This window comes from Quercus robur, chromosome 5 (genome assembly GCF_932294415.1).
Source record: "Quercus robur chromosome 5, dhQueRobu3.1, whole genome shotgun sequence".
Classification (NCBI taxonomy): Eukaryota; Viridiplantae; Streptophyta; class Magnoliopsida; order Fagales; family Fagaceae; genus Quercus; species Quercus robur.
The window spans coordinates 35,300,974-35,324,850 of NC_065538.1; the positions used below are offsets into that span (position 1 = coordinate 35,300,974).

Sequence of the window (23,877 nt, forward strand, 5' to 3'; positions counted from 1 at the left end):
TGTCTTCAGGAAACAAAAATGGAATTGATAACAAGGAGGGGGATACAGAGCTTGTGGGGTTGTCAACATTTGGATTGGCTTTATTTGGGCTCTATTGGTGTTTCGGGAGGTGTTTCGGTGATGTGGGATACAAGGATGGTGGAAAAAATTGATGAAGTAGTGGGAGGTTTTTCTGTTTCATGCAAATTTAAGAATGTGGTAGATCAATTTGTATGGGCTTTCACTGGTGTTTATGGACCAAACTATGATTGTGATTGACGACTGCTTTGAGAAGAGCTGGCTAGTATTCATAGTTGGTGGAATGTTTTGGTGGTGGATTTAACGTTGTTCGATTTCCTTCAGAGCGGCTTGGTGCAGACTCCTTCTCATTGGCCATGCTTGATTTTTTAGATTCATTTTGAACACGGTCTTATAGATTTACCTTTTGAAGAAGGTACTTTCACTTGGTCTAATTCTAGAGCGGTGGCTTCGCGGTCTAGGCTTGACAGGTTTCTTCTATCTTCTAATTTGGAAGAGCACTTTCCTAACATTCGTAAAAAAAGACTGCATAGATTACTCTCATATCACTTTCTAGTTCTTTTAGAAGGGGGAAATTTTCATAGGGGTAGCCACCCTTTCCGCTTTGAAAATATGTGATTGAAGGCTGAGGGTTTTGTGGAGAAAGTGAGAACCTGGTGGGAGTCCTATCATTTTCAAGGTTCCCCTAGCTTTCTGTTTGCAAGCAAATTGAAAGCTTTGAAGCTAGATTTGAGGAAATGGAATGAGGAAGAATTTGGCAATGTAGGGGATAAGATGAACAAGTTATGGAAGGATCTTGAAATTCTAGACTTGCTGGAAGATACCCGTCCTTTAACCAATGATGAGACTTTGGAAAAAGAAAGATTTTGCATTAAAGGTCACTCTTATGGTTGAAATATGTTGGAGACAGAAATCAAGGGCTCTTTGGATCCAAGAGGGGGATAGAAACACTAAGTTCTTTCACAGAATAGCAAACTCCCACAAAAGGTTTAATACCATTAACAATCTTTTGGTGGATGGTGGGTTGTCATCGGATCCAAATTCTATATCAGCATGCATCTCTCAATTTTACAAACAATTGTACTCTGAAAATGAGGGTCAAAGACCTATGCTAGATGGAGTGGAATTCTCTACAATTTCTAAGGAGGAGGCTACTTGGTTAGACAGACCCTTGAGGAAGAAGAGGTATTTGGTGTCATCCAAGGATGTGATGGTGATAAATCTCCAAGGCCAAATGGTTTTCTCAATGGCTTTTTTAAGGTTTGTTGGGGCTTTTTAAAACTTGAAATTATGGAGCTTCTTGCAATCTTTCATTCATAAGCTGTCTTTGAGAAAAGTCTTAATGCAACTTTCCTTGCTCTCATTCCAAAGAAAGTAGATGTGGTTAATGTGAGACTTTAGACCCATTAGTCTAGTGGGTGGTATTTATAAAGTTATCTACAAGGTGCTGGCTAATAGGCTAAGAAGGGTGATTACTGGGATTATCTCCGAGTCTCAAAATGCCTTTATTTTGGATAGGAAAATCCTAGATTTTGTCTTAATTGCCAATGAGTGTTTGGATAGTAGACTCAAGGCAGGGATTCCAGGGGTTTTGTGTAAGTTAGATGTGGAGAAATATTTTGATCATGTCAGTTGGGATTTTCTTATTTATTTGCTGCAACGCTGTGGATTTTTATGAGAAATGGAGAAAGTGGATTTTGTTTTGTATCTCCATGGTGAGATTTTCTATCATGATAAATGGCACCCGTAAGGATTTCTTTGGGAGCTCTAGGGGGCTGTGCCAAGGTGATCCTCTCTTCTTGCTCTTATTTGCTATTGTTATGAGGCATTTAGCCGCTTGTTGGACGGTGCGGTTCTGGTCGGACACATCTCGGGTTTCATTGTTGGCACTTGGACAAATACTCCCCTGATGGAGACCCATCTTCTCTTTGCGGATAATATGTTAATTTTTTGTGGTGCTTCTATTAGTTAGATTGATTATTTGCAGGGGATTTTATCCTCTTTTGAAGTGGTGTCAGGGCTGCACATTAACCTGGCTAAATCAGAATTAGTTCTAGTTGGAGAGGTGTCTAATATGGGGGAGCTTGTGGCATTGCTAGGTTGTAGACAGTCTTCTCTGCCAATGACTTACTTGGGACTTCCTTTGGGTGCTAAATTCAAGGATAGGGCGATTTGGAACTCTATTCTAGAAAAAATGGAGAGAAGGTTATCGAGTTAGAAGCAGTTATATTTTTCAAAAGGATGTAAGATTACTTTAATTAAAAGCATTCTCTCAAGCTTGCCAACTTATTTCCTATCACTCTTCCCTATTCTAGTGGATATTGCTAATTTTAATTGAGAGGCTTTAGAGGAATTTCTTTTTAGGGTGGGATAGATGAGTCCCTTAAATTCTGTCTTGTTAAGTGGGCCCAGGTTTGTACTCCCTTGTAGTTCGGCGGTTTGGGCATTAGAAATTTGAGAATCTTCAATCAAGCTTTGTTGGGGAAATGGTTGTGGAGATATGGAAGAGAGACAACTCACCTCTGGAGGCGGATCATTCAGACTAAATATGGGAATAATTGGGGTGATTGGTGTACAAATGGAGTCTCTAATCCTTATGGTGTTAGTCTTTGGAGAACCTTAAGACAAGGCTGGCTAGCCTTTTCAAAATCCATTCAATTTGAGGTTGGCGTTGGTAATAGAATTAAATTTTGGCATCATGTGAGGTGTGGGGGTTGTACTCTTTAGGAGGCAGTTCCGAAACTCTATAACATTAGTTGTAATAAGGAGTCTTATATTGAGGATGTTATGCACTTTCCTAATCATAGGTTTCACTGGGATATTCAATTTTCTAGGGCTCCCCAAGATTGGAAAATAGAACACTTCTACACCTTTCTAGATCTTATCAATTCTATGCCTTTTAATGGTAAAGGTTAGGACAAACTATGTTACTTACCAAAAAAGGTTAGGACAAACTATGTTGGAAACCAGCAGGGAATAAGAATTTTAAAGTAAGTGAGTTCTATCTCTCCCTTTCCTCGACTCTTGTAACTTCCCTCTACTCCTATAACCTCTTTCCCTTGGAAATTTGTGTGGCATTCAAAGATCCCTCCTAGGGATGCTTTCTTCTCTTGGACTGTCGCTTTAGGTAAGATTTTGACTCTTGAGAACTTATGGTATAAGGGTGTTGCAGTTATAGATTGGTACTATATGTGTAAAAATAGTGGGGAATAAGTGAATCGTCTCTCTCTTCATTGTCCTATTGCTCATAAGGACTCTTTTTGGTCTCCTTTAAGTTGCCGCATAGTGTTATTGATTTATTTTTGAGTTGGCAAGGTTCCTTTGGTAGGCATTGGAGCATTGATTTATGGAGGGTTGTCCCTCATTGTGTCCTATGGTGTATTTAGCAAGAATGGAACTCAAGATGTTTTGAAGGGAAGGAACGGTCTACTTCAGATCTTAAATCTCTCCTTTTTCACACCTTGCTAGAGTGGAGTTCGTCCTTTAGTCTTTTTCTTTGCTCTAATTTTTTAGAAATGCTTGATCTTTGTAATTTAAATGTTTGATGTACTGTTTTCATGTACACCCTGGGTGTACCTGGTTTCTCTTTTAATATAATTCCGATTATTTATCCAAAAAAGAAAAAGAAAAAAAAAAGAATCTATAATCTCTTTCTATAGACACGAAATATCCCTTTGAGATAAGTTTATTGGGAATTGGTTATTCAAGGTCGGCCACTTTAGTAAAGAGTTAATAAAATTTATATATAATGAAAGTAGATTTCATAAAATATATGAATAACTAAAAGATTAAACTGGGGACTCAAGGAATAAAATAATTATTTACAAAGTGACAGTTTATTATGACTTTATTCACTATGGATGTTTCATGGAGGGGTCAAATGATACTGTATTAGAGTCTTAGGATATAATTTATTAATAAGGCCTAAAGTGCAATTAAATTTCCATAGTGGTACTTGTTATATAATTAATGGTAACTTTGAGCTTGTCAAGAGTTGAATGAAGCCTAAAGCCCATTGGAACTAGAGCCTTATTTGTTCATTTGGGCCCATCCCAAGCCACACACTAAAGCCCAATTGGGCTGGCCTAAAAGGCAAACCCAATTAGATAATCAATTGTATATTTAATAAGAGTTATTAAATAACATAACTGCCTAGGTAGTTAAAATGTGCATACAATTAAAAGAAAACAAAATAGCTTTCTTTGTAATAGCTCTCAAATACACTTTTCCAAAAAGGAAAATAAATGTACATAAGAACTGATTAAGAGACCACACATCTTGGGCATCATGTGAAATTGGGAAGAAGATTGAGGGTCTTTTCAAGATACTATCTACTTCTTGTTTTTTATTTTCACTACATCAAAGTACACTTTCTATTCTTTGTTCTAGAATTCAAAGTTGTATGTTATCTCTCATGAATAAAGTAGATCCTTGATTTGCTTCTGTTGCTTGTTTTGTATGAGGTACAAAACTATGTTTTCCAACAATGATGACTCAAAACAAGTTTAGGTGCCGACTCCTAGGTTCTATCAGTTATTTTCTTGTTGTTTGTTTTTTCCTTTTAAATTGTTCTGGTTTGTCTTGTGTCACCATGCACTACAACTTTTATAAAGTTATTTCTCCTAAGGCTCTCATTCATTTTTGTGGAAAAGTATTTGGAAGGTGAAGGTTCGCACCAAGGTAGCTTTTTCCCCTCTCTTTTTTTTTTTTTTTTTTTTTTTTTTTTTTTTTTTTTTGCGTGCACAGCTGTTAGGGTGAAAATTCTAATCATGGATAATCTTCACAAGTGATGATTTTGTTTGGTAGACTAGTGTTGTATATGCACATAGTGTAGAGAGTCTATTGACTGAGTTACTCTATTTGATTCTAAATGATTCTTTTATTCCTAATTTGGGATTAATGGTACTTTATCATCGTATTGAAGTATGTAGTTCAGAATTGGAACCTTATCTCCACTCTATCCGTCGTTTAAAAGTTAAAAACTTCATGTGTTGGGCTCCGCTTATTGAGGGAGAGTTTGGGCACACACGTGAGGCTTGGTATTAGAATAATGGTTAAATTGTTTAAAATCAATTTGTTCTAATAGCTTAAAATTAAATTGTCACCATAATTTTCAATCCCATTGTTAAATTTTGTTATAATGGTCTGTAAATACTCTGCATTTTCTTTCCATTGTTTGCAAGGAAAATCCTCTTTTTCTAGGTTGTGACAGATTATTTAGATATCTAAGTACAATAAATATGGATTTAAAAATACTACTTTCAGGCAATTTGTGCAGGTATTTTAGACACCTGGGTGTTGCCAATCATCTGGAAAACAGTGGTTTCATACTACTTGTCTGAAATTTCTTAGCCAACAACTCCAGTGCAACATATGGAATATTAAAATGATAGTATTAGCAATAGCTTTTATATTGGTAAAACTTTGGTATGGTACCTTATGTGCAATAAATTAGATTCCTAATTAAATTTAAACACTTGGATGGATTGAATTTAATTATCCTTGGAAAGACAACATTATTTGTGTTTTATTGGTCAATCCATTTTGGTGTTTGAATTTAATTGGGAAACCTAATGTACTGCACCTAAGGTACTTTATCTAAGTTTTACCCCTTTTATATTATGTGAATATGTATAATATGCAAATGACACTAAGATTAGCACTCTGATAAGTATAAATATCGTCCATTGTGAAGAATTTTACGTTGAGATTTACTGCATTACCTTCACCCAGTGAATTGCTTGTACTCAGATTGGTTCAGGTAAATCGTCATTGTTAAATTCAATTTTGGGAGAAATGCACGTTCTACATGGATTAATACATTCAAGTGGATCTATAGCATATGTACCACAGGTTCAAAGCTTCTCTTTGTATTGGTTTGGCCTGTCTAAAGCTGAATCAATGTTTCTTACGTTGGCATTTGCTGTTTAAAACTGTAGGTACCATGGATTCTCTCTGGAACGGTACGTGATAATATCTTGTTTGGAAAGAATTATGATCCCAGAAGGTGTAATTCTATCAACTATAAAAATTTCCCGCTTTTCCTGATACATTAATTACAATTTTTTCCCCTTAAAAATATGTTGCTGAATCTATGATCAATAAAAGTCTTCTTATTTACAAATCTTATTTTCATGTCTTTGACAATCAGAAACCCTGAAATTGTATTTATCCATGCTGACAATTGTGGATATATATGCTTCTCTCTCCTTGAGCAGATACTCAGATACTTTACAGGCATGTGCACTGGATGTTGATATTTCGTTAATGATTGGAGGAGACATGGCTTATATTGGAGAAAAAGGAGTGAACATATCAGGTGGACAGAGAGCTCGTCTTGCTTTGGCGAGGTTATAGCATCTTCAATTTCCACTGTGGCTAGCTCCCAATTCTTATGATTTCTTTTTACCTTTCAAATTTCTTTTGGGATTCTTATCAAAATATTTCTTGGAAATTTGTGCTGTGAACAGGGCTATTTATCATGGCTCCGATATTTTTATGCTTGATGATGTCCTCAGTGCCGTTGATGCTCAGGTTGCTCAGTGGATTTTATATAATGCCATTCTGGGTCCTCTTATGAAGCAATGCACTCGTGTACTTTGTACCCATAATGTGCAGGTGATTCCCTTGAAGTTCATATGGCTTTCTCATGATATCTACATGAGTTTGGATTTCATTAAGTTGATATTTTAGCCACAGGATCAGCCAATCAGGGGACTATTTTCCATGAAAGAAATTTCTCATATTGTCTTAGAACATATTGTTTATATACATATTGTTTTACTTCATAACAATGATACATATTATTAGTCAACTTTAACTCATGGAAAATTTATTTGTTAAGTTGCAACTGATTGAAGGGAGTGATTACGTGTTCAAGTCAATAATATAGAGATAATTAACTGACGTAGGATGAATTGGAGAATTTGTCTACATGTGCTTGTGGTAGGTTAAGAGTTAGGAGAATTTGTGGATCTAGGGTTTAGAATTGTTGAAGAAAGGGTTATTGGGTTGTGCTAGGAATTAAAAGATGGTTTGCTAAGTTATTTGATGCCTACTTGGTAGAAGAAAGTATGTAGGTGGTTTTAGGGTTTCGATAAGTAAAAGAAAGGCTTGATTTGGGATTTTAATGAGGAAGAAAATGATAGAAGTTTATGGTGTTTAGGGGTTGTATGAAGAACACCACAAGAAAGAGAAGAGAAAGTACCAGCATGCTTCAACACTCAAAATACTCCATATGTTTTTTTTTTTTTTTTTTGTTAATGAATATTAATATGTTTATTAATCAACTGCATCTCTTCTTTGAGTGCATTGAGCACAAACATATAAAGGACACTATTTACACCAGGAGTATTTTTTTTTGAAAGTAATAAGTTTATTGATATAAAAAAGGGGAGCACCCTAGTACACAGGGAGTGTACAAGGGGGCAAACAATCAAGAATAAAAATTACAAAAATTGAGGAAATCAAGAAAAGATAAAAATGATTGGTTCCGCAATGCAGCCAACCAATCCATTAAAGTTCTAAAGAAAAATAGCTTCAAATATGATCTTGATCTCTCCTTATCTTCAAAGCACCTACTATTTCTCTCTCTCCAAAGACACCACAATAAGCAGTGGGGAACAATCAACCATATATACCCATTTTGATGATAACCAAATCTGCCTTGCCAACATGCTAAAAGCCCCACTACAGATTGCGGCATAATCCAGCTCACTCCAAACAATCCGAACACCATAGCCCACATATCCATTGCAATCGGAAAATGAAGAAAAAGATGATCAACCGATTCACCATTACACTTGCACATGTAGCACTAATCCAATATCCAAACCTTCCTTTTTCGTAAATTGTCAATCGTTAAGCACTTCCCCAAAGTAGCAGTCCAAACAAAGAAAGCCACTCGAGAAGGAATCTTCTGTTTCTAAATACTTTTCCAAGGAAAGCAATAGTCAGTAGAGCCCACTAAGAGACTATAATAGTCTTTAACTAGGAAGCCCTTCTCTCTATCAAGTTTCCAGCACATCTTATCCTCACCAAACCCTTTCACCGAAGCACCATAAATGGTATCCATGAAACCAGCCAGTGCCTCTAATTCCCGAGCATGCACACCCCTAAAGAAACTTACATCCCAAAAAAAGGACTCCATTATCTAGCTTCATAAGGTTAGCCACACTAACCTCCTTGTCTCGATAAACTCTAAACAATTCAGGATAGTTGATTGCAAGAGAAGTCTCACCACACCAATGGTCTTGCCAAAATTTCACCCTAGACCCATCCCCAATATCACATAGAATGTGGTGAGAAAAAGAAGGCCATCCCCGACTAATATATTTCCACAAGCCAACGACATATGGGCCATTAACAGGCCTAGTACACCAGCCACCCCATTCACTGCCATATTTCACCTCTATCACTTGCCTCCAAAGGGCATCCCTCTCCATCCCAAATCTCCATAGCCACTTCCCAAGTAAAGCTTCATTAAAAAGTCTTACCTTCCTTATCCCCAAGCCACCCGAAGCAATGAGACTGCAAACAGTAGCCCATTTAACCAAATGGAATTTTGGTTCATCTTTAATGCCACCCCATAAGAAATTTCTCTGAAGTTTCTCAATTCGGTTAGCCACAGCTGCAGGAATAGGAAATAGAGATAGAAAATAAGTGGGCAAATTAGATAGAGTGCTTTAATTAAAGTGACTCTACCTCCTTTGGATAACTACAAATGTTTCCATCCTGCTAATCTCCGTTCTATCTTCTCTAGAATTGGGTTCCATATTGCCTTATCCTTGAATTTAGCTCCCAAAGGAAGACCCAAATACTTCATTGGAAGAGTACCTTTTTTACAGCCAAGGACAATCAACAATAAGTCCAAATTATCCACCATACCAATAGGAACCAACTTTGACTTACCCAAATTTATCTTTGGACTAGAGACTGCCTCAAACCAAATGAGGATCACACGGAGAAACAGAACTTGATCCAGATCAGCACCACAAAAAATCAAACTGTCATCTGCAAAGAGAAGATGAGACACCACCAATGATCTTCCCTCTTCACAACCCACACCAAAGCCTGACATGTGACCATCATGGATAGCTTTATCCAACATTCTCCCAAGAGCTTCCATAACCAGTACAAACAGCAGAGGGGACAATGGGTCACCTTGTCTCAACCCCCTAGAACTCTCAAAAAACCCACAAGAAGAGCCATTTATCAGAATAGAGAAATGAGCTGTAGTAACAGACTAATCTTTGATGACTGCATCACTAACCTAACTGAATGATAGTCTGAGCAATTCATTGTCCAATAATTTTAATGAATTTGTAAGAGTGAATAAGATACAAAGGTTACAAATGATATTTCCAATGAACTTTTTAAATTTTGTTCAAGTTACACTGAAGTTAAAAGACTGTAGTGTACTATTAAAACTCTTACTGGTCCATGCTAGTTGAGATGCTGTACTTGCGAGACATAGACACTTATGGTGTGCGTCAAACAAGTGTCTAGATGGTGAGAAATTTTGGCATTTGATAGGTGTTTGACTTGGACATAGCTTATTTGCATTATGTGTTCATGATATTGTTATTGATCAATGTTTTCCGAGTATTTTCTGGTTTATGGTAGTCATTGTAACGCAATGCATGACTTGACACACCATTGGAAATGGTCATAGCTAAACAGTTTAAGAATTTAGTTAACATTTTCTCTTGTGGATGAGTTTGATTTGTGTTTCTGCATTTGACAGGCAATATCTTCTGCTGATTTGGTTGTTTTGATGGAAAAAGGGCATGTGAAGTGGGTGGGAAGTTCAGCTGATTTGTCAGTTTCTTCATATTCAGCATTCTCTCCACTAAATGAATTTGATACATCTTTGCACATTCAAAGACAAGAATGCAGCATGGCTGCTAATACCGAAGGCAAACAATCTCTCCTAGAAAAAAGCACTACTCATGTTTCAGAGGAAGCAGAAGAGATCATTGAAGTTGAGCTACGAAAAGAGGGCAGAGTTGAACTTACTGTATACAAGTAAAAACATTTCTTGTTAAATATTGTACTGCATATAGGAGATAACAATTTATTGAAAGTGCAGTTTTTAGCTAGGATGCACAGACACTGCATTTGGGGTTTTGTACCTGTGTTGTATCTATGTTGTAATAGTGTCTAATTTTTCAGAAATTGCCTGTGTTGCCGTATTGTACCCGTACCTGTACCTGTGTTCATGTCCGTGTCCGTGCATCCTAGTTTTTTAGGGCTTTTCTCTTGATAAATTTCTCTCACTGAGCACTTTATAAGTAAACATACAATAAGTGTATAATTTTTTTGCAGAAATTATGCAGCATTTTCTGGTTGGAGTATCACAGTTGTGATATGCTTGTCGGCAATTTTAATGCAAGCTTCTCGTAACGGAAATGATCTGTGGCTGTCATATTGGGTTGATACAACAGGAAGCAGTCAGACAGAATACTCCATCTCCTTTTATCTGGTATTCAGCTTCCCCACTTTTCCTTATAATTGCAAGCTGTCTGGCTTTCTATGTGGTCGTTTAGATTTAAAAAAAAAAAAAAAAAAAAAAAAAAAAAAAATCTTCAGGGCAATTGTTGAAATTATTAATGAAGCTAAGTTTAATTTTACATGTAAATATCAGAACTAAAACTTGAAAAGAGTTCAGGTAGAGAACTTAAAAGTAATAAATTGGACAGATTTTCTAGAAATTCATTCAAAGTAAAAGTGTGTTATCTAGTGGAATATGCTAAGCTGGGTCAAGAGAGCCTCAAACTATAGTGCTTTGGCTTGTAGCAAATAGGAACATAGACCTGAATTTGAGAAATTTATGTAATTATGTATGTCCTTTTTCACTAGTTCAGCTGCACCCAGGGGGTGGAACTTGGAAGGGACAATGAAGTTGGTTATGTTATAATCTGGATACTTTTAGTCAATATATGTACATTGCAACATAACATCTCTGCTTTCTGTTCAATATAATATATTGTTTTTGAAAAGAACATTTAAGCAAGAATTCTGGGGAACTTGTGATTGGGAATGTTTGTTTTCCTGTTGTAATTGACTTATCAATTGACTGTGCAGGTTATACTCTGGATACTTTTAGTCAATATATGTACATTGCAACATAACATCTCTGCTTTCTGTTCAATATAATATATTGTTTTTGAAAAGAACATTTAAGCAAGAATTCTGGGGAACTTGTGATTGGGAATGTTTGTTTTCCTGTTGTAATTGACTTATCAATTGACTGTGCAGGTTATACTTTTCATCTTTTGTATCATAAACTCCTTTCTAACGTTGGTGAGGGCATTCTCATTTGCATTTGGGGGCTTACGAGCTGCTGTTAAGGTGCATAATACACTGCTTCATAAGCTTGTCAGTGCACCTGTCCAATTTTTTGATCAGACCCCAGCTGGAAGGATATTAAACAGGTTAGAATAAACTACAGTGAAGGTGCATATTATTGTGCTTTATAAGCTTGTAAATGTACTTGTTCAATTCATTGATCAGACATCTGCTGGAAGGATACTAAACAGGTTAGAACAAAATTCAGTTAAGGCGCATAATACACTGCTTTAGAGCATTAGCATCTGGAAGTCTAAAAGAAAAGGAATTTTACATTCTAAAAATCTACATTATCTATTTTTACATACTATTTCACAACTCACCCAACATCCCATTTCTTATTTATCACATCTATTCATTTATTTACTAATTTCACCTCTTTCTCTCTATCTCTCTTCCTCTCCATCATACTCTATCTCCTTCTTTCTCTTTGTTTAAAAGCTCACCAGTCACCAAAAAACAGCTACCACCACAACTCACCAGCCACTAAGCATAGATCCAACCCACCAGCCACCACTACAACTCTTACTTTTCATATAAAAAAATAACCACATTCTATTTAAAAAAAAAAAATACCACATCAAAAACTGCCGATAGAGGGAGACTGAGTTAAGGGGAGAGAATAAAAAGGCATTATAGGAAGAGAGAGATTCAATATAATAAGCAATTTTATTTTTTACAAACACAGCTACAGTAACTTCAAAATTTAACTTATTTGGGCTTTTACCCACCCCAATGCTAATGCTAAATGACTTTTTTTTCTTCCCTTTCTTATATTTGTAGGTTGTCTTCAGATCTTTATACAATTGATGACTCTCTTCCGTTTATTCTCAACATTCTCGTAGCCAACTTTGTTGGCTTACTGGGAATTGCTATAGTTTTGTCCTGTGTACAGGTACCTATCTAATTTGTTCACTTTGCTTCTATGCTCTTCCGAAAATCTACATTTCACTGTCTTCAGGATTGAAATGTTGTTCAATGGGTTTTATGTATATATGTAGGTCTTCTTCTTGCTTTTGCTATTGCCATTTTGGTACATCTACAGCAAGCTTCAGGTACTTCTCTATATTATTATGTAGAATTATTAATTTTTATATTGGAGTGTACATCTTGCACCCCCATTATTCGTTTCTTAAATTTTATGGAAAATTGTATAATTACTCCAATAGTTTGGGAGTGGTTTCAAATTAAACCCTAAATTTAAAAATGTTTCAATTAAAACCATAGATTATTTTTAGAGTCATTGTTAACCCTGGTAAAAAAAAAAAAGGTCGTTGTTAACTAAAAGTAATGAAAAATAAAGTAGATTGCACTTGAGACTTAGAAGACCTGTCACATGAAAATAAAGTGGTATTTTACTGTTAAAAATAAATAAATAAAACAAACAAATCACGTCTTCTTCATTAAATTGCATTTATCTATTAGGATTTTAAGTTATTTTGTAAGCTTTTTGGGTACCAAAATACTAAATGTCATGAATGATTTTATTTTTTTTTAATAAAAAAAAATAAAAATAGAGATCGGGCCTTAGTGCAATGACAAGTGTCTTCCATCAAAAGTGACATGTCATGGGTTCGAGTTTGGAAATTAGCCTTTTCAAAAAATATTGGGGATCTCTCCTAGATCTCGCAAAAGTAGGATCTTTGCGCATCGAGTTAGACCTTTTTTCTTGTTCATGTGTCTAATCAGGTTAGGATTACTACTTATGTGGATTTCTATTACTTTTTGCTAATAATATCTCACTAAGGGGGAAAATTGTAATGATTTAGAAAGTTCACAGCTTTAAGTGAGACTTTTTGAAGTCTAGGCGAAAATGCCTTTTTAGTCCCCACTTTTTTTTTTTTTTTTTTTTTTTTTTAAAGATGCTGTCCCTAAAATTAAAAAAAAAAAAAATCATTCTCATTTTAATTCCAATCGTCATCTCACTACGGAAATTGCCTACGTGGCAGACGAAGTGCACTGTTGACACATTAAATGCTGATGTGACCATTAAAATAATAATAAAATTTTTTATTTGGTATTTAAAAATTGCCACGTCAGCATTATAATTAAAAAAATTAAAAACAAAGAACTTCTAATTTCTTAATTTTAATTTAAATTGAAAAAAATAAAAACAATATATATATATTTTGTAAGAACATGTTCTACTCCCAGTTCATGAGGAACATGAACTTAGTTCATCCCCAAATCATGCATACCCAGCCGGCCAACCCACTCATGATCATACTTAGCAAATTCTAACACAATCAACAACGAAGCCTCCAGTAAATCAAACCCATAAACCTAGCAACCAAACCAATCTTCGAAACCTATAAACTCGGAAATTGATGTGCATTGGTTGGGTTAAGGGGTTTTTTCAACCCAACTCAACCTATCACAGGAGTCCAACCCAACCCAACCCAACCCAACTCATGTGGATTGGGTTGGACAGTTTTTTTTTTTTTTTAATTACTATTATTTTTATTAAATTGAACATTAGAAATTTAGAATAACACCGTCACAAATAAAAACAAATTTATAACCAAATAATCCTTGGCATAACACCAAACCAACACAAACTATGCGAGTAGAACTTAGGGTTTGGGTTTTATTTAGGAGAAGGGGAAAAAAGTAAATAACAAAATTGTTTAGTATATTTTTAAATATATTTTTAAAATTTTAAATATATATTAAATATAGGTGGGTCAGATCAGGTTAGGCAGATTTGTAAATCTTATGACCTGCACCCATCCCAACATATTGTAAAAAAAAACTTACAACCAAACTGACCCTACCCAGCTGGTTGGATTGGATTGGGTTGGTTTTGGCGGGTTGGTTGCACACTCCTATTGGAAATTTTCTTGGGAAACAAACATACAAAAAACCCAGAAAATTTAGCTTAAAAACAACATTATAGGCAAAATCATAAATCCCAAAACCCCCATTTTCTCAAACCCAAGAAAAATCATTTCTTAAATTTATAGATTAAAAAAAAAAAAGCGGATAAAAAACAAATTCCAGCCTTTGTTTGGTTGCCAAGAAAATGAAAGAAAAAAAATTTAGACAGCACCATTGAAGTCTATCTCATCTAAACCCAACTCCAATCAAATTCAAATAAAAAAATTTATCTAAACCCACTCGGTTACGTACACATCTACAAATGGTTACATACACATCTACATATACAAAACATGCGACACAGATCTGCATACCAAGAAATCAACATATGCCAACCAAAATTAAACCCATAAATTCGAACCCAAGCTGATCCACTGCCACACAAACAGCCACACCAGATTTGTGGTGGCCTTTCCTCCTCTCTTTGTGGCCGCCACACTTTCTTCTTGCTCGTGCCCACCTAGGGTTTGGGTTTGAGAGGGCAAGGTAGAGAAGGTGAGATTGGGCTTAGTGAGAGAGGAAAAGAGAGTGTTGAGAGAGAGAGTTTAAGCCGAGAGAGAGTTTGAGAATTTACATGAGAGTTTGAGAGTTTAAGTCGAGTGGGTTCAATTTTTTGGGTTTGTGTGGGTTTATTTTTGTGTTTGTTTTCTGAGAAAAAAGAAAAAAGAAAATGCCAAATAAAAGAAATTCTCTTATTGTGTTTGTGTTTAAATCTGGGTTTGTGTTCTTATGTATTCTTATTTTTTTTATTTTTTTATTTTGTTAAAATTGAGAAATTTATTTTTTAAATTATATGCTGACCTAGATGCTTAAATAAAAAAATTTAATGTTATATTAATAGCCACTTCAGCATTTAGTGTGTCTAAGTGCACTTCGTTTGTCACGTAGACAATTTTGTTAGTGAGATTATGGTAGAGACTAAAATGAGAATGATTTTTCGATTTTAGGGACTGCATCCAGGAAAAAAAAAAGTGGGGACCAAAATGGAAATCGGCCCAAAATGTAGGCTGATTTCCAGCAGGAATTATGCAATTTACCCAAATTTTTATAAAATTGTGTAGTGTACATTGCCTCCACAGAATCTGAAATTTTGAATGTTTGATAAACATTTAAAGCTTTTCACATGGTATCCAACAAGTTTTATATATTTGTCATTTTAATCCTGTGAGTTTATTATTATTATTTTATTTTTTATTTTTAAACCCACAACCTTACCCATGACCTTGTTGCTACAAGAGGAGGTGTCATTTGAGGTAGAGTTTGTTGGCTTAATCCCTTGTGATCTTTTTACCACCAAGTATTACTTATGAGGATTTGGTGGGGAGCCCTAACAACAGGACTAGGAGAAAAAAAGAAAAAAAATATTATTTACATCAGTGATTGTAAATTCTTACAAGCTTTGTAGGGAATATCTATTTGGGACTACGTAGGATAAATGATAAAAACATTGAAACCAGCATGTTTTCTAATGGCCATAGAAGTATCATATAGCCCACTAATATTAATAGATGTTGCACTTCACTGTGTAATTCTGATTTACTAGAAGGTTTTCAATATACGAGATTATGACTATAGGTGATGCATTCTAATGTTGCTTTCTTATGTAAGCGTACTGGTTGCTGCTGCACAGTTGAGTTATTGAGAATGAGAATTAGATGTAGCATACTTGAATCCATAGGAATTGATATATCAGTGGCTGGAATATTGATCTACTTGTATAGCTTGTTAAATTTAAACAATAGGAAAAGAATTGTATGTTTTGTGATGGTTGAATTTTATGATATTATTATTGGCCATACATATCAAAAAACGACATTAGCATTGGCCATCCGTACAAGGAAAGATTAAAACTTAGACTAATGATTTGTCTGCTTAGTAGAAATTCTTCAGTTCTTCTACAGGTCAACATCACGAGAACTGCGGAGGCTGGACAGTGTTTCTCGTTCTCCTATATATGCATCCTTCACAGAGACACTCGATGGGTCATCAACTATAAGGGCATTCAAGTCAGAGGTAGATATTTATATATTTTTTTCAAATTGTATATCTAATGACATCATGTAGTGAACAGTCACTAGGACGGAAAAATAATCAGGAGAGAGAGAGAGAGAATACTGAAAGGGGAGAAAAAAAACTAGAAAGGTTTATGACTTAATTGTTTTGTCCCTTCGCTGAATCACTGTAGTTTGTTTATATTAGCCTGATATGACACAATTACAAGAATATCCTTAAGCTAATATAAGAATAACAAGCCAATTATAAAGTAACCACTAATGCTAACAATTATAAAAATGCCAAGAGTACTAAATGGTTTTTTTATTCCTTTTTTCTTATTCTTCTTAGTAAAGCAGATAATGGCCCTGTATTTTATTAATTTTTTATGCAAATTTTGTTTTCAAATTTATTCATATGGATTATTGATGAGTGATTCTTTATGATGATCACAATTAATTGAATTTCAAAACCAATCAATGCTGGTTTTTGGGACAGGACTTTTTCTTGGCCACTTTCACTCAGCATGTATTGATGTATCAGCAAACTTCATACTCAGAATTAACCGCAAGTTTGTGGCTTTCCCTGCGCCTTCAGGTATATTATAAGATTTTGAAATGACTTCATTTATTTATTTTATATAAATAACATAATTTATGGAAGGAAAAAAAAAAGCAATGTATACAGGACGTATACTAGAGACCAACATAATCATGGTGTAGAGTACAATGATCAATGAAATCTACAAGAGAAGAAAAAGAATAAAAACCCAATGAATGCAGCCAAGAAAATAGAGAAGTAAGAAAAAACATCTTCAGTTCTGGATATTACTTTCTCCATGAAACCCTCAGCCTTGAGCCACATGTTTTCAAATCTGAAAGGACGGTAGCTTCTTTGGAAACTACCACAATCCAAGAGAATTGGAAAGTGGTCAGACATAAGGTTGGGCAGCCTTCATTGATAAACATTGGGCAATTGAACCTCCCAATCTGTTGAGAACGAAAGCGGTTAATTCTAGATCTTGAGACCTGTGCAGGGGTATTCTAGGAAGCATGGATACTTCATTTAGGGTGCCGTACTTGTGTCGTATTCGTGTCATACCGGTGTAGTACCGGCCATTTCATGTTATAAGTTTTTAGAAATTACTTGTGTCACTGTGTCGTATCGTGTTTGTGTCCATGGATCCTAGGGGGTATTAGACCAAGTGAAAGAGTCTCCTTCCAAAGGTAAATCAATTAGACCATGAGCTAAGATGAAATCAGAAAAATCAAACATAGCTTGAGAATAATTCTCAGTTCCCAGTGGTTCTGTAGGAAAGAAAATCACATTGAAATCACCTCCAACACACCATGATACGTTCCACCAACTAATTAATCCAGACATTTCCTCCCAAAGAAACCTCCTATCCCTATATGTATTAGGCCCATAAATCCATAAATGCCCATTTGAATTGATTCACCATTTTTTAATCTACAAGATATTGAAAATTGACCCACAGCTTCCTCCATCTTATCCACTACCCTTCTATCTCACATCAAAGGAATACCCCCTGGTAGAATAGGGTCAAAATCTTATTTACTCTGAATCTGTATTCATTAGAGACTTCATCCATAAACTGAAGCTTTTTGTCCTATATAATACTCCCTCTGTCCCATGGCAGTTTTTCTCTTTCAGAAAGTCAATAATTATGGAGATTGTAATAAATGCTTTGAGACTGGCTTCTCCTGCTTTATCTTTTGAATACCTGCCATAACTGTAACTTAAGAATGGCTGGAGGAATAATTAGAGAGAAATATATGCTTTTCGTGTAAGAGTTGGATCTTCTAGAGTTCCTAGGATAATTCAACCATAGAGCTCATAAATTGTAAACATTCATTGTTAAATGCGTGGTTTAGACCTTGTCTAGACGTTGGCATTTAAGCAAACATTAATCGACACTATTTTGGTACTTACTTAAGTTATTGATGATGTGGTAAAATCTAACCCACTCATTTAATGAAGAACGGTTAGGATTTTAAAAAGCCTACGGTGGAATTAAGAATTCTAGAGGATCTCAATCATGTGGTGTAGAATGATAGTTATAACTTGCGATTGACTTTTCAAAAAACATGAGACAATTAAAATAGAAAAGGAAAATTTTCATGCAATGTTGCTTAGTGGTGGGATAATAGACTAATATGTGACCGGTCATCTTCTTCCAGTTGTTAGCAGCATCTATCATCTCATTTGTTGCCCTGATGGCTGTTATTGGATCTCATCATGGTTTACCAATTAGTTTTGGCACCCCAGGACTGGTATGTTCTTCTGCCCCTCATAATTCTTCAACTTGTCCTTTTACAATTCAATTCCTTGTACCTATAATATTCTGTTTTATTATTATTTTATTTTTAGAGCCTATAATTATTAGTGTTGTACTGGAATTATTTCCATACATTGTGAGGCCACAAAGAATTGAAAATGCTATGTTCTTTTACAGGTAGGATTGGCTCTCTCCTATGCAGCTCCACTTGTGTCTTTGTTGGGGAGCTTTTTAACAAGTTTTACTGAAACAGAGAAGGAAATGGTTTCTGTTGAAAGAGCTCTTGAGGTACTAGGGTAGATCTCCTTTATTAGATACTTTCTTTCTGATAACTTACGTTTGATTGTATTCTGTAGTATATGGACATTCCTCAAGAGGAATTGCATGGATGCCAAGCCTTAAATCCAGATTGGCCACATCAAGGAGTAATTGAATTTCACAATGTTACGTTGAGATACTTGCCATCTCTTCCGGCTGCACTTTGTGATATTAATTTTACAGTTGGGGAGGGGATGCAGGTCAGCATCATATACCCAACTAGATCTTGATGATTTAATTTTATGCAGGATTTGGATTTAGTAACTAATTTCAGTTAAAAAGCGTCAAATCCTTTTACTAAAATTATTCTTACCTAGATGTTATATTTTTCCTTTGATCTTTTTTCAGGTTGGAATCATTGGAAGAACAGGTGCTGGAAAATCTAGTGTCTTGAATGCCCTTTTCCGTCTTACCCCAATATGTACAGGATATATTTTGGTGGATGGGATAAACATAGCTGATGTTCCTGTTAGAGAACTCCGTACACATTTTTCTGTTGTGCCTCAGAGTCCATTCTTATTTGAAGGATCAGTGAGGTAATCTGGAAAAATGTTACCATACCTTTCATTCAATTTTGTTGATCATTTGTTTGTTTGATTTAGTTCCTTGGATGTTGTTCTCTGTTTCAGATATATTTATATTTATTGGAGAAAAATGCAAAAAAAAAAAACCTGAAATTTTGGTCAAATGAAATAAACCTTGTCCTTTTAGTTTGCAATTTGAAACTTCTGAATTTCATTAATGGTTCAAATCAATCCTTCTGCTACCACCCTGTTAATGTAACCGACGGTTTGCATGTGATAGCATGTTAATTAAAATTTAACTGAAAAAATTGTTTTAAAACTCATGATTTTTTTTTCCTCTCTCCCTCTCTTTTTGTCCCACCGCCATACAACCACACCCAAACCAGCAATTCCAGCCTGCAGCCAAATCCTCCTCAACTATAAGACCCACAAAACCCACAAATCAAACTAGCAAACCTGAAAACTCCAAATCAAACCCTTACATCATCAAATCTGCTTTTCACAGTCCTCAGCCATCCCGAGAAAACTTCAAAGCCCCCAACACAACCATGGTGAACAAGAACCACTGAAAGATCACATTAATGTAGCTTGACTCTGTTTCAGTTGAAAATATCAGGATTTTCTTCAGCTTTGTTGCTCAATATTCCCATGAATTGTAATTGTTTTTCCATCTATTTTTCTGAACCTTGGCAAGTAGTTTTGCAGTAAACATGGCTACTTATTGTGTCACACCATCCTCATCACTATAATTGAATGAGTCAACTGTTTGCGCCAGATTTATGGGTTCTGTGGGTTTTATGGTAGATGGCAATTTGGCTGGGAGTTGGTGGTTATGGTGGGCTTGTGCGGTGGCGGGGGGAATGAGAGGGATAAAAGGGGAATTTTTATTTAATGAGTTTAAAAACAACTTGAAAAAAAAAAAAACAAATTTTAAAATAGTTTTTTATTAAATTTTTGTTGCATGCTATGTACGCACATAGCATTTTCCATGTGATGGTAATGGAGTACTAATAGTAACAGAAATGTCATTTTGTACAAGAGTCTGAATTTGGTAAGGATGGGTTGTAAAACCCATGTTTTACACCATTTAATAAGAGATTATCACATCAGCATTTTACATAAAATTCAATCCATCCTACTACATTTAATAACATTTCAATAAACTCCCAATTTGGTTGGATTTATATGAGTATTAGAATTAATTGGGTGTGGTTGTGTTTATTCTTAAATATATGATAAGATGATGTGGCAAGTTGGGATTGGAGGGATAAAACATGGGTTTTACACCAAATTCTTACAAAATTTAATCTCTTTGTACAATTATCGAAGTTTAGAGGTTTTTAGTTTTAAATGTTCAATGGTTTCTAATTTCAAATTAAAAGGTTTGGGGTCTATTTGATTTTGACCAAATATTAAGGGGATGTTTTTACATTTTTCCCTATTATTTATGTTGTGGTTTCATTATCATTTGATAATAGCAACCATTGTTTTCTTGCGAATTTCTAGGGATAATCTAGATCCATTCCGGGTAAGCAATGACTTCAAAATTTGGGAGGTTCTGGAGAAATGCCATGTCAAGGATGATGTAGAAGCAGCTGGTGGGCTAGATATTCATGTAAAGGGAGCTGGGACGTCATTTTCTGTTGGGCAGCGGCAGCTGCTTTGCCTTGCACGAGCACTTCTCAAGTCTACAAAGGTCGTATTTTTCTAATGAACAATGTTAGGGCGTCAACTATTTACACAACTTTTGTCACAGCTCGTCACATGGTGAGTTGTGAGTGGTGGAAGTGTGGACCCACCATTTTCTCCACCACTCACAACTCGCCATTTGGTGAGTTGTGGCAAAAGTGGTGAACTTTGTTGTGGTCCTAACATTTTTTTTTTTTGTGATTGGCTGTGCCAAGTCTTTCTAAGGTTAAACACTTATAAATTTCTTGATAGTATAGTAATAAAGGATTTAGGGAATTTTAATGTTTTTAAAACTCAAAAACGATTACCCCATTCTTGTATGATTTAAAATAATATTGAGAACTAAATTTGGTTTCCATGTCTCCTAGATGGCTGTCCCCAGCCTGGAAAAATGATAGCTTCAATTCAATTGCTAATTCCAGAGTTTTTGGTTCTTTCCTTTTTTTTTTTTTTTTTTTTTGATGCATTCATTTGCAATAATTTTGTGTACTTGAGGGTCATGTTAAACGTAATTGAGTTTTCTTCATTAGTGCTTCCTTATCAAATCTCTTGGTTCCTACCTCCCCCATCTGGTGTAGTAAAAACCAAGTCAGAAATCTGAGCTTCTTGAGCCAGGACACTAGCAAACAACTTCAGATACAAATCTTTCAAAGAAACAGGACCGCTCCAAGAGTTGTACCAGAACCGAATGCGATTACCCTCTTTTGCCATATACACCACTTGACCAAAGAAACTCTCTGCACCTTTCCTAATGTTCTTCCACATCCCATAGCCATGAGACCCTCTAACAACTCTAGTGCACCAACCTCCACTAGCCTCCCCATATGGGTGACTTCATTCCCAAAACACCATAGCCACTTCCCAAGCAAAGCTTGGTTAAACAGCCCAAACCTTCGGATTCCCAAACCACCTACCTCCACTAGCCAAACAACCTTTTCCTAAACAACAAGCGGATATCTAAAAACTTTAGTAGATCTCCTCCAAAGGAAATTCCTCTGAATCCTCTCTAATCTGTCCGCCACATGTTATTGAATAGTAAACAAAGAAAAATAATAAGTGGGAAGGCTTGATAGAGTGCTTTTCAATAAAGTAAGCACTTCAATAAAGTAAGCCTACTGCCTTTTGACAAAAATGACCACTTCCAACCTGAGATCTTTTTCTCCATCTTTTCTATAATAGGGTTCCAAATAGGCATACCCAAGTAAGTCATGGGCAAACAACCAACCTCACAACATAAAATACGAGCCAGAGCATCCAAATTTCCAACCTCACCAACTAGCACAATCTCACTCTTACCAAAATTTACTTTCAAGCCTGTGATAGCTTCAAAGAAAATCAACACCATCTGAATATATAATAATTGCTCTCAAGGATGCCTCACAAAAAAGTATAGTTAGCAAACAAAAGATGAGAAATAAGCAAATCTCCTCGCTCATTAGGTCTTGCTTGGAAACCACTAATAAAACTCCCTCTTTTGTCCTCTTTTGTAGCTTACTTAGCACCTCCATCACCAATTGGAAAAGGAGTGGAGATAAAGGGTCCCTTTGATGAAGACTGCGAGAATTGCCAAAAAAACAGCTGGAGTCCCATTAATAAGCACTAAAAAATGTATTGTAGAAATACACGCCTTCATCCATTGCCTCCACTTCTCCCCAAAACCCATCCTCTCCATAAGGTAAAACAAAGCACTCCAATTCACATGATCCTAAGCCTTCTCAATATCCAACTTGATAATCAAACCTGGGATACCACTTTTCAATTTACTATCCAAGCATTCGTTTGCGATGAGAACAGAGTCAAGAATCTGTCTTCCCCCAACAAAGGAATTCTAGGAGTTGGATATAAGTTTATCCAACACATCATAGTTTATGAGCCAACACCATTGACAAACGTTTGTACAAATTGCCCACAAGGCTAATAGGACAAAAGTCTTTAATATTAAATGCATTGATCTTCTTGGGTATCAAACATAGAAAGGTGGCATTGAGAGATTTCTCAAAGATGCATTGTCTGTGAAAGTCTGCAAAGAAAGCTATAACATTTCTCTCAAGCACACACCAACACTTTTGAAAGAAAGCCATGGTAAAGCCATCAAGACTAGGAGCCTTATCACCCTCAGCGTCTCGAAGAGCTGCAATGATATCCTTCTTTTCAAACTCCCTTTCTAGTGAAAGTTGATCGGAATCATCCAAACTAGCAAACTTTAACCCATCAACAGTGGGCCTCCAAGATTCAAACTCCTAATATAAATTCTTATAAAAACTCACCACCTGATCTTGAATATCTTACTTAACCTCAAACATAATGCCCTTAACCTCCACACCCCTTATAGTATTAGTGCTCATCTATGAAAAAACCCTGTATTATGATCCCCACTTTTAAAAACAGACCCTTCGATTTCTACCTCCATGAAATCTCCTCCAAGGAGGCTAAATACGCGATATCGGCCTTGACCTCAGTTCTTCTTGTTCTATTTACCGGAGATAAACCTTGCATCCCTTCTCTTGAATCTAGAACCAGAAGCTTAGACAACAAACATTTTTTCCTAAAAGAAACGTCCCCAAAAACATGTTTATTCTAATGTTTCAAGTCTCCTTTAAGAGCCTTGAATATACAGGCTAGAACATAACTAGGAGGCCCCACAAAATGATATCCGTTCCACCAACACTGAACTCGATCCACAAAACCCTCCACTTTAAGCTACATATTTTCAATTTTAAAGGAACTCTTCCCCCTCGACATACCACTTGCTTCCACAAGAAGAGGACAATGATCTGATACCACACGAGGGAGAGGCCTTTGGGTAAGATC

The 23,877-nt window shown here is 35.7% G+C and overlaps 1 protein-coding gene across 5 annotated transcripts in view; it reads left to right on the forward strand.

The window, feature by feature from the left end:
• The window catches only part of LOC126725851 (ABC transporter C family member 13), a 64,180-nt gene that overhangs the window by 36,302 nt on the left and 4,001 nt on the right, over positions 1–23,877 (forward strand). For 3 of the 5 annotated variants that reach the window (XM_050430832.1, XM_050430834.1, XM_050430835.1), the window contains 16 exons: positions 5,770–5,871; positions 5,958–6,025; positions 6,237–6,368; positions 6,489–6,636; positions 9,764–10,044; positions 10,345–10,501; positions 11,278–11,453; positions 12,151–12,262; positions 12,369–12,422; positions 16,135–16,257; positions 16,735–16,833; positions 18,438–18,530; positions 18,713–18,823; positions 18,892–19,053; positions 19,202–19,389; positions 20,884–21,073. In XM_050430832.1, the coding sequence (XP_050286789.1) occupies positions 5,770–5,871; positions 5,958–6,025; positions 6,237–6,368; positions 6,489–6,636; positions 9,764–10,044; positions 10,345–10,501; positions 11,278–11,453; positions 12,151–12,262; positions 12,369–12,422; positions 16,135–16,257; positions 16,735–16,833; positions 18,438–18,530; positions 18,713–18,823; positions 18,892–19,053; positions 19,202–19,389; positions 20,884–21,073 (2,196 nt within the window). The remainder of the gene's footprint in view (positions 1–5,769; positions 5,872–5,957; positions 6,026–6,236; positions 6,369–6,488; positions 6,637–9,763; positions 10,045–10,344; positions 10,502–11,277; positions 11,454–12,150; positions 12,263–12,368; positions 12,423–16,134; positions 16,258–16,734; positions 16,834–18,437; positions 18,531–18,712; positions 18,824–18,891; positions 19,054–19,201; positions 19,390–20,883; positions 21,074–23,877) is intronic. The other 2 variants (XR_007655618.1, XM_050430833.1) reach the window with 2 other exon arrangements.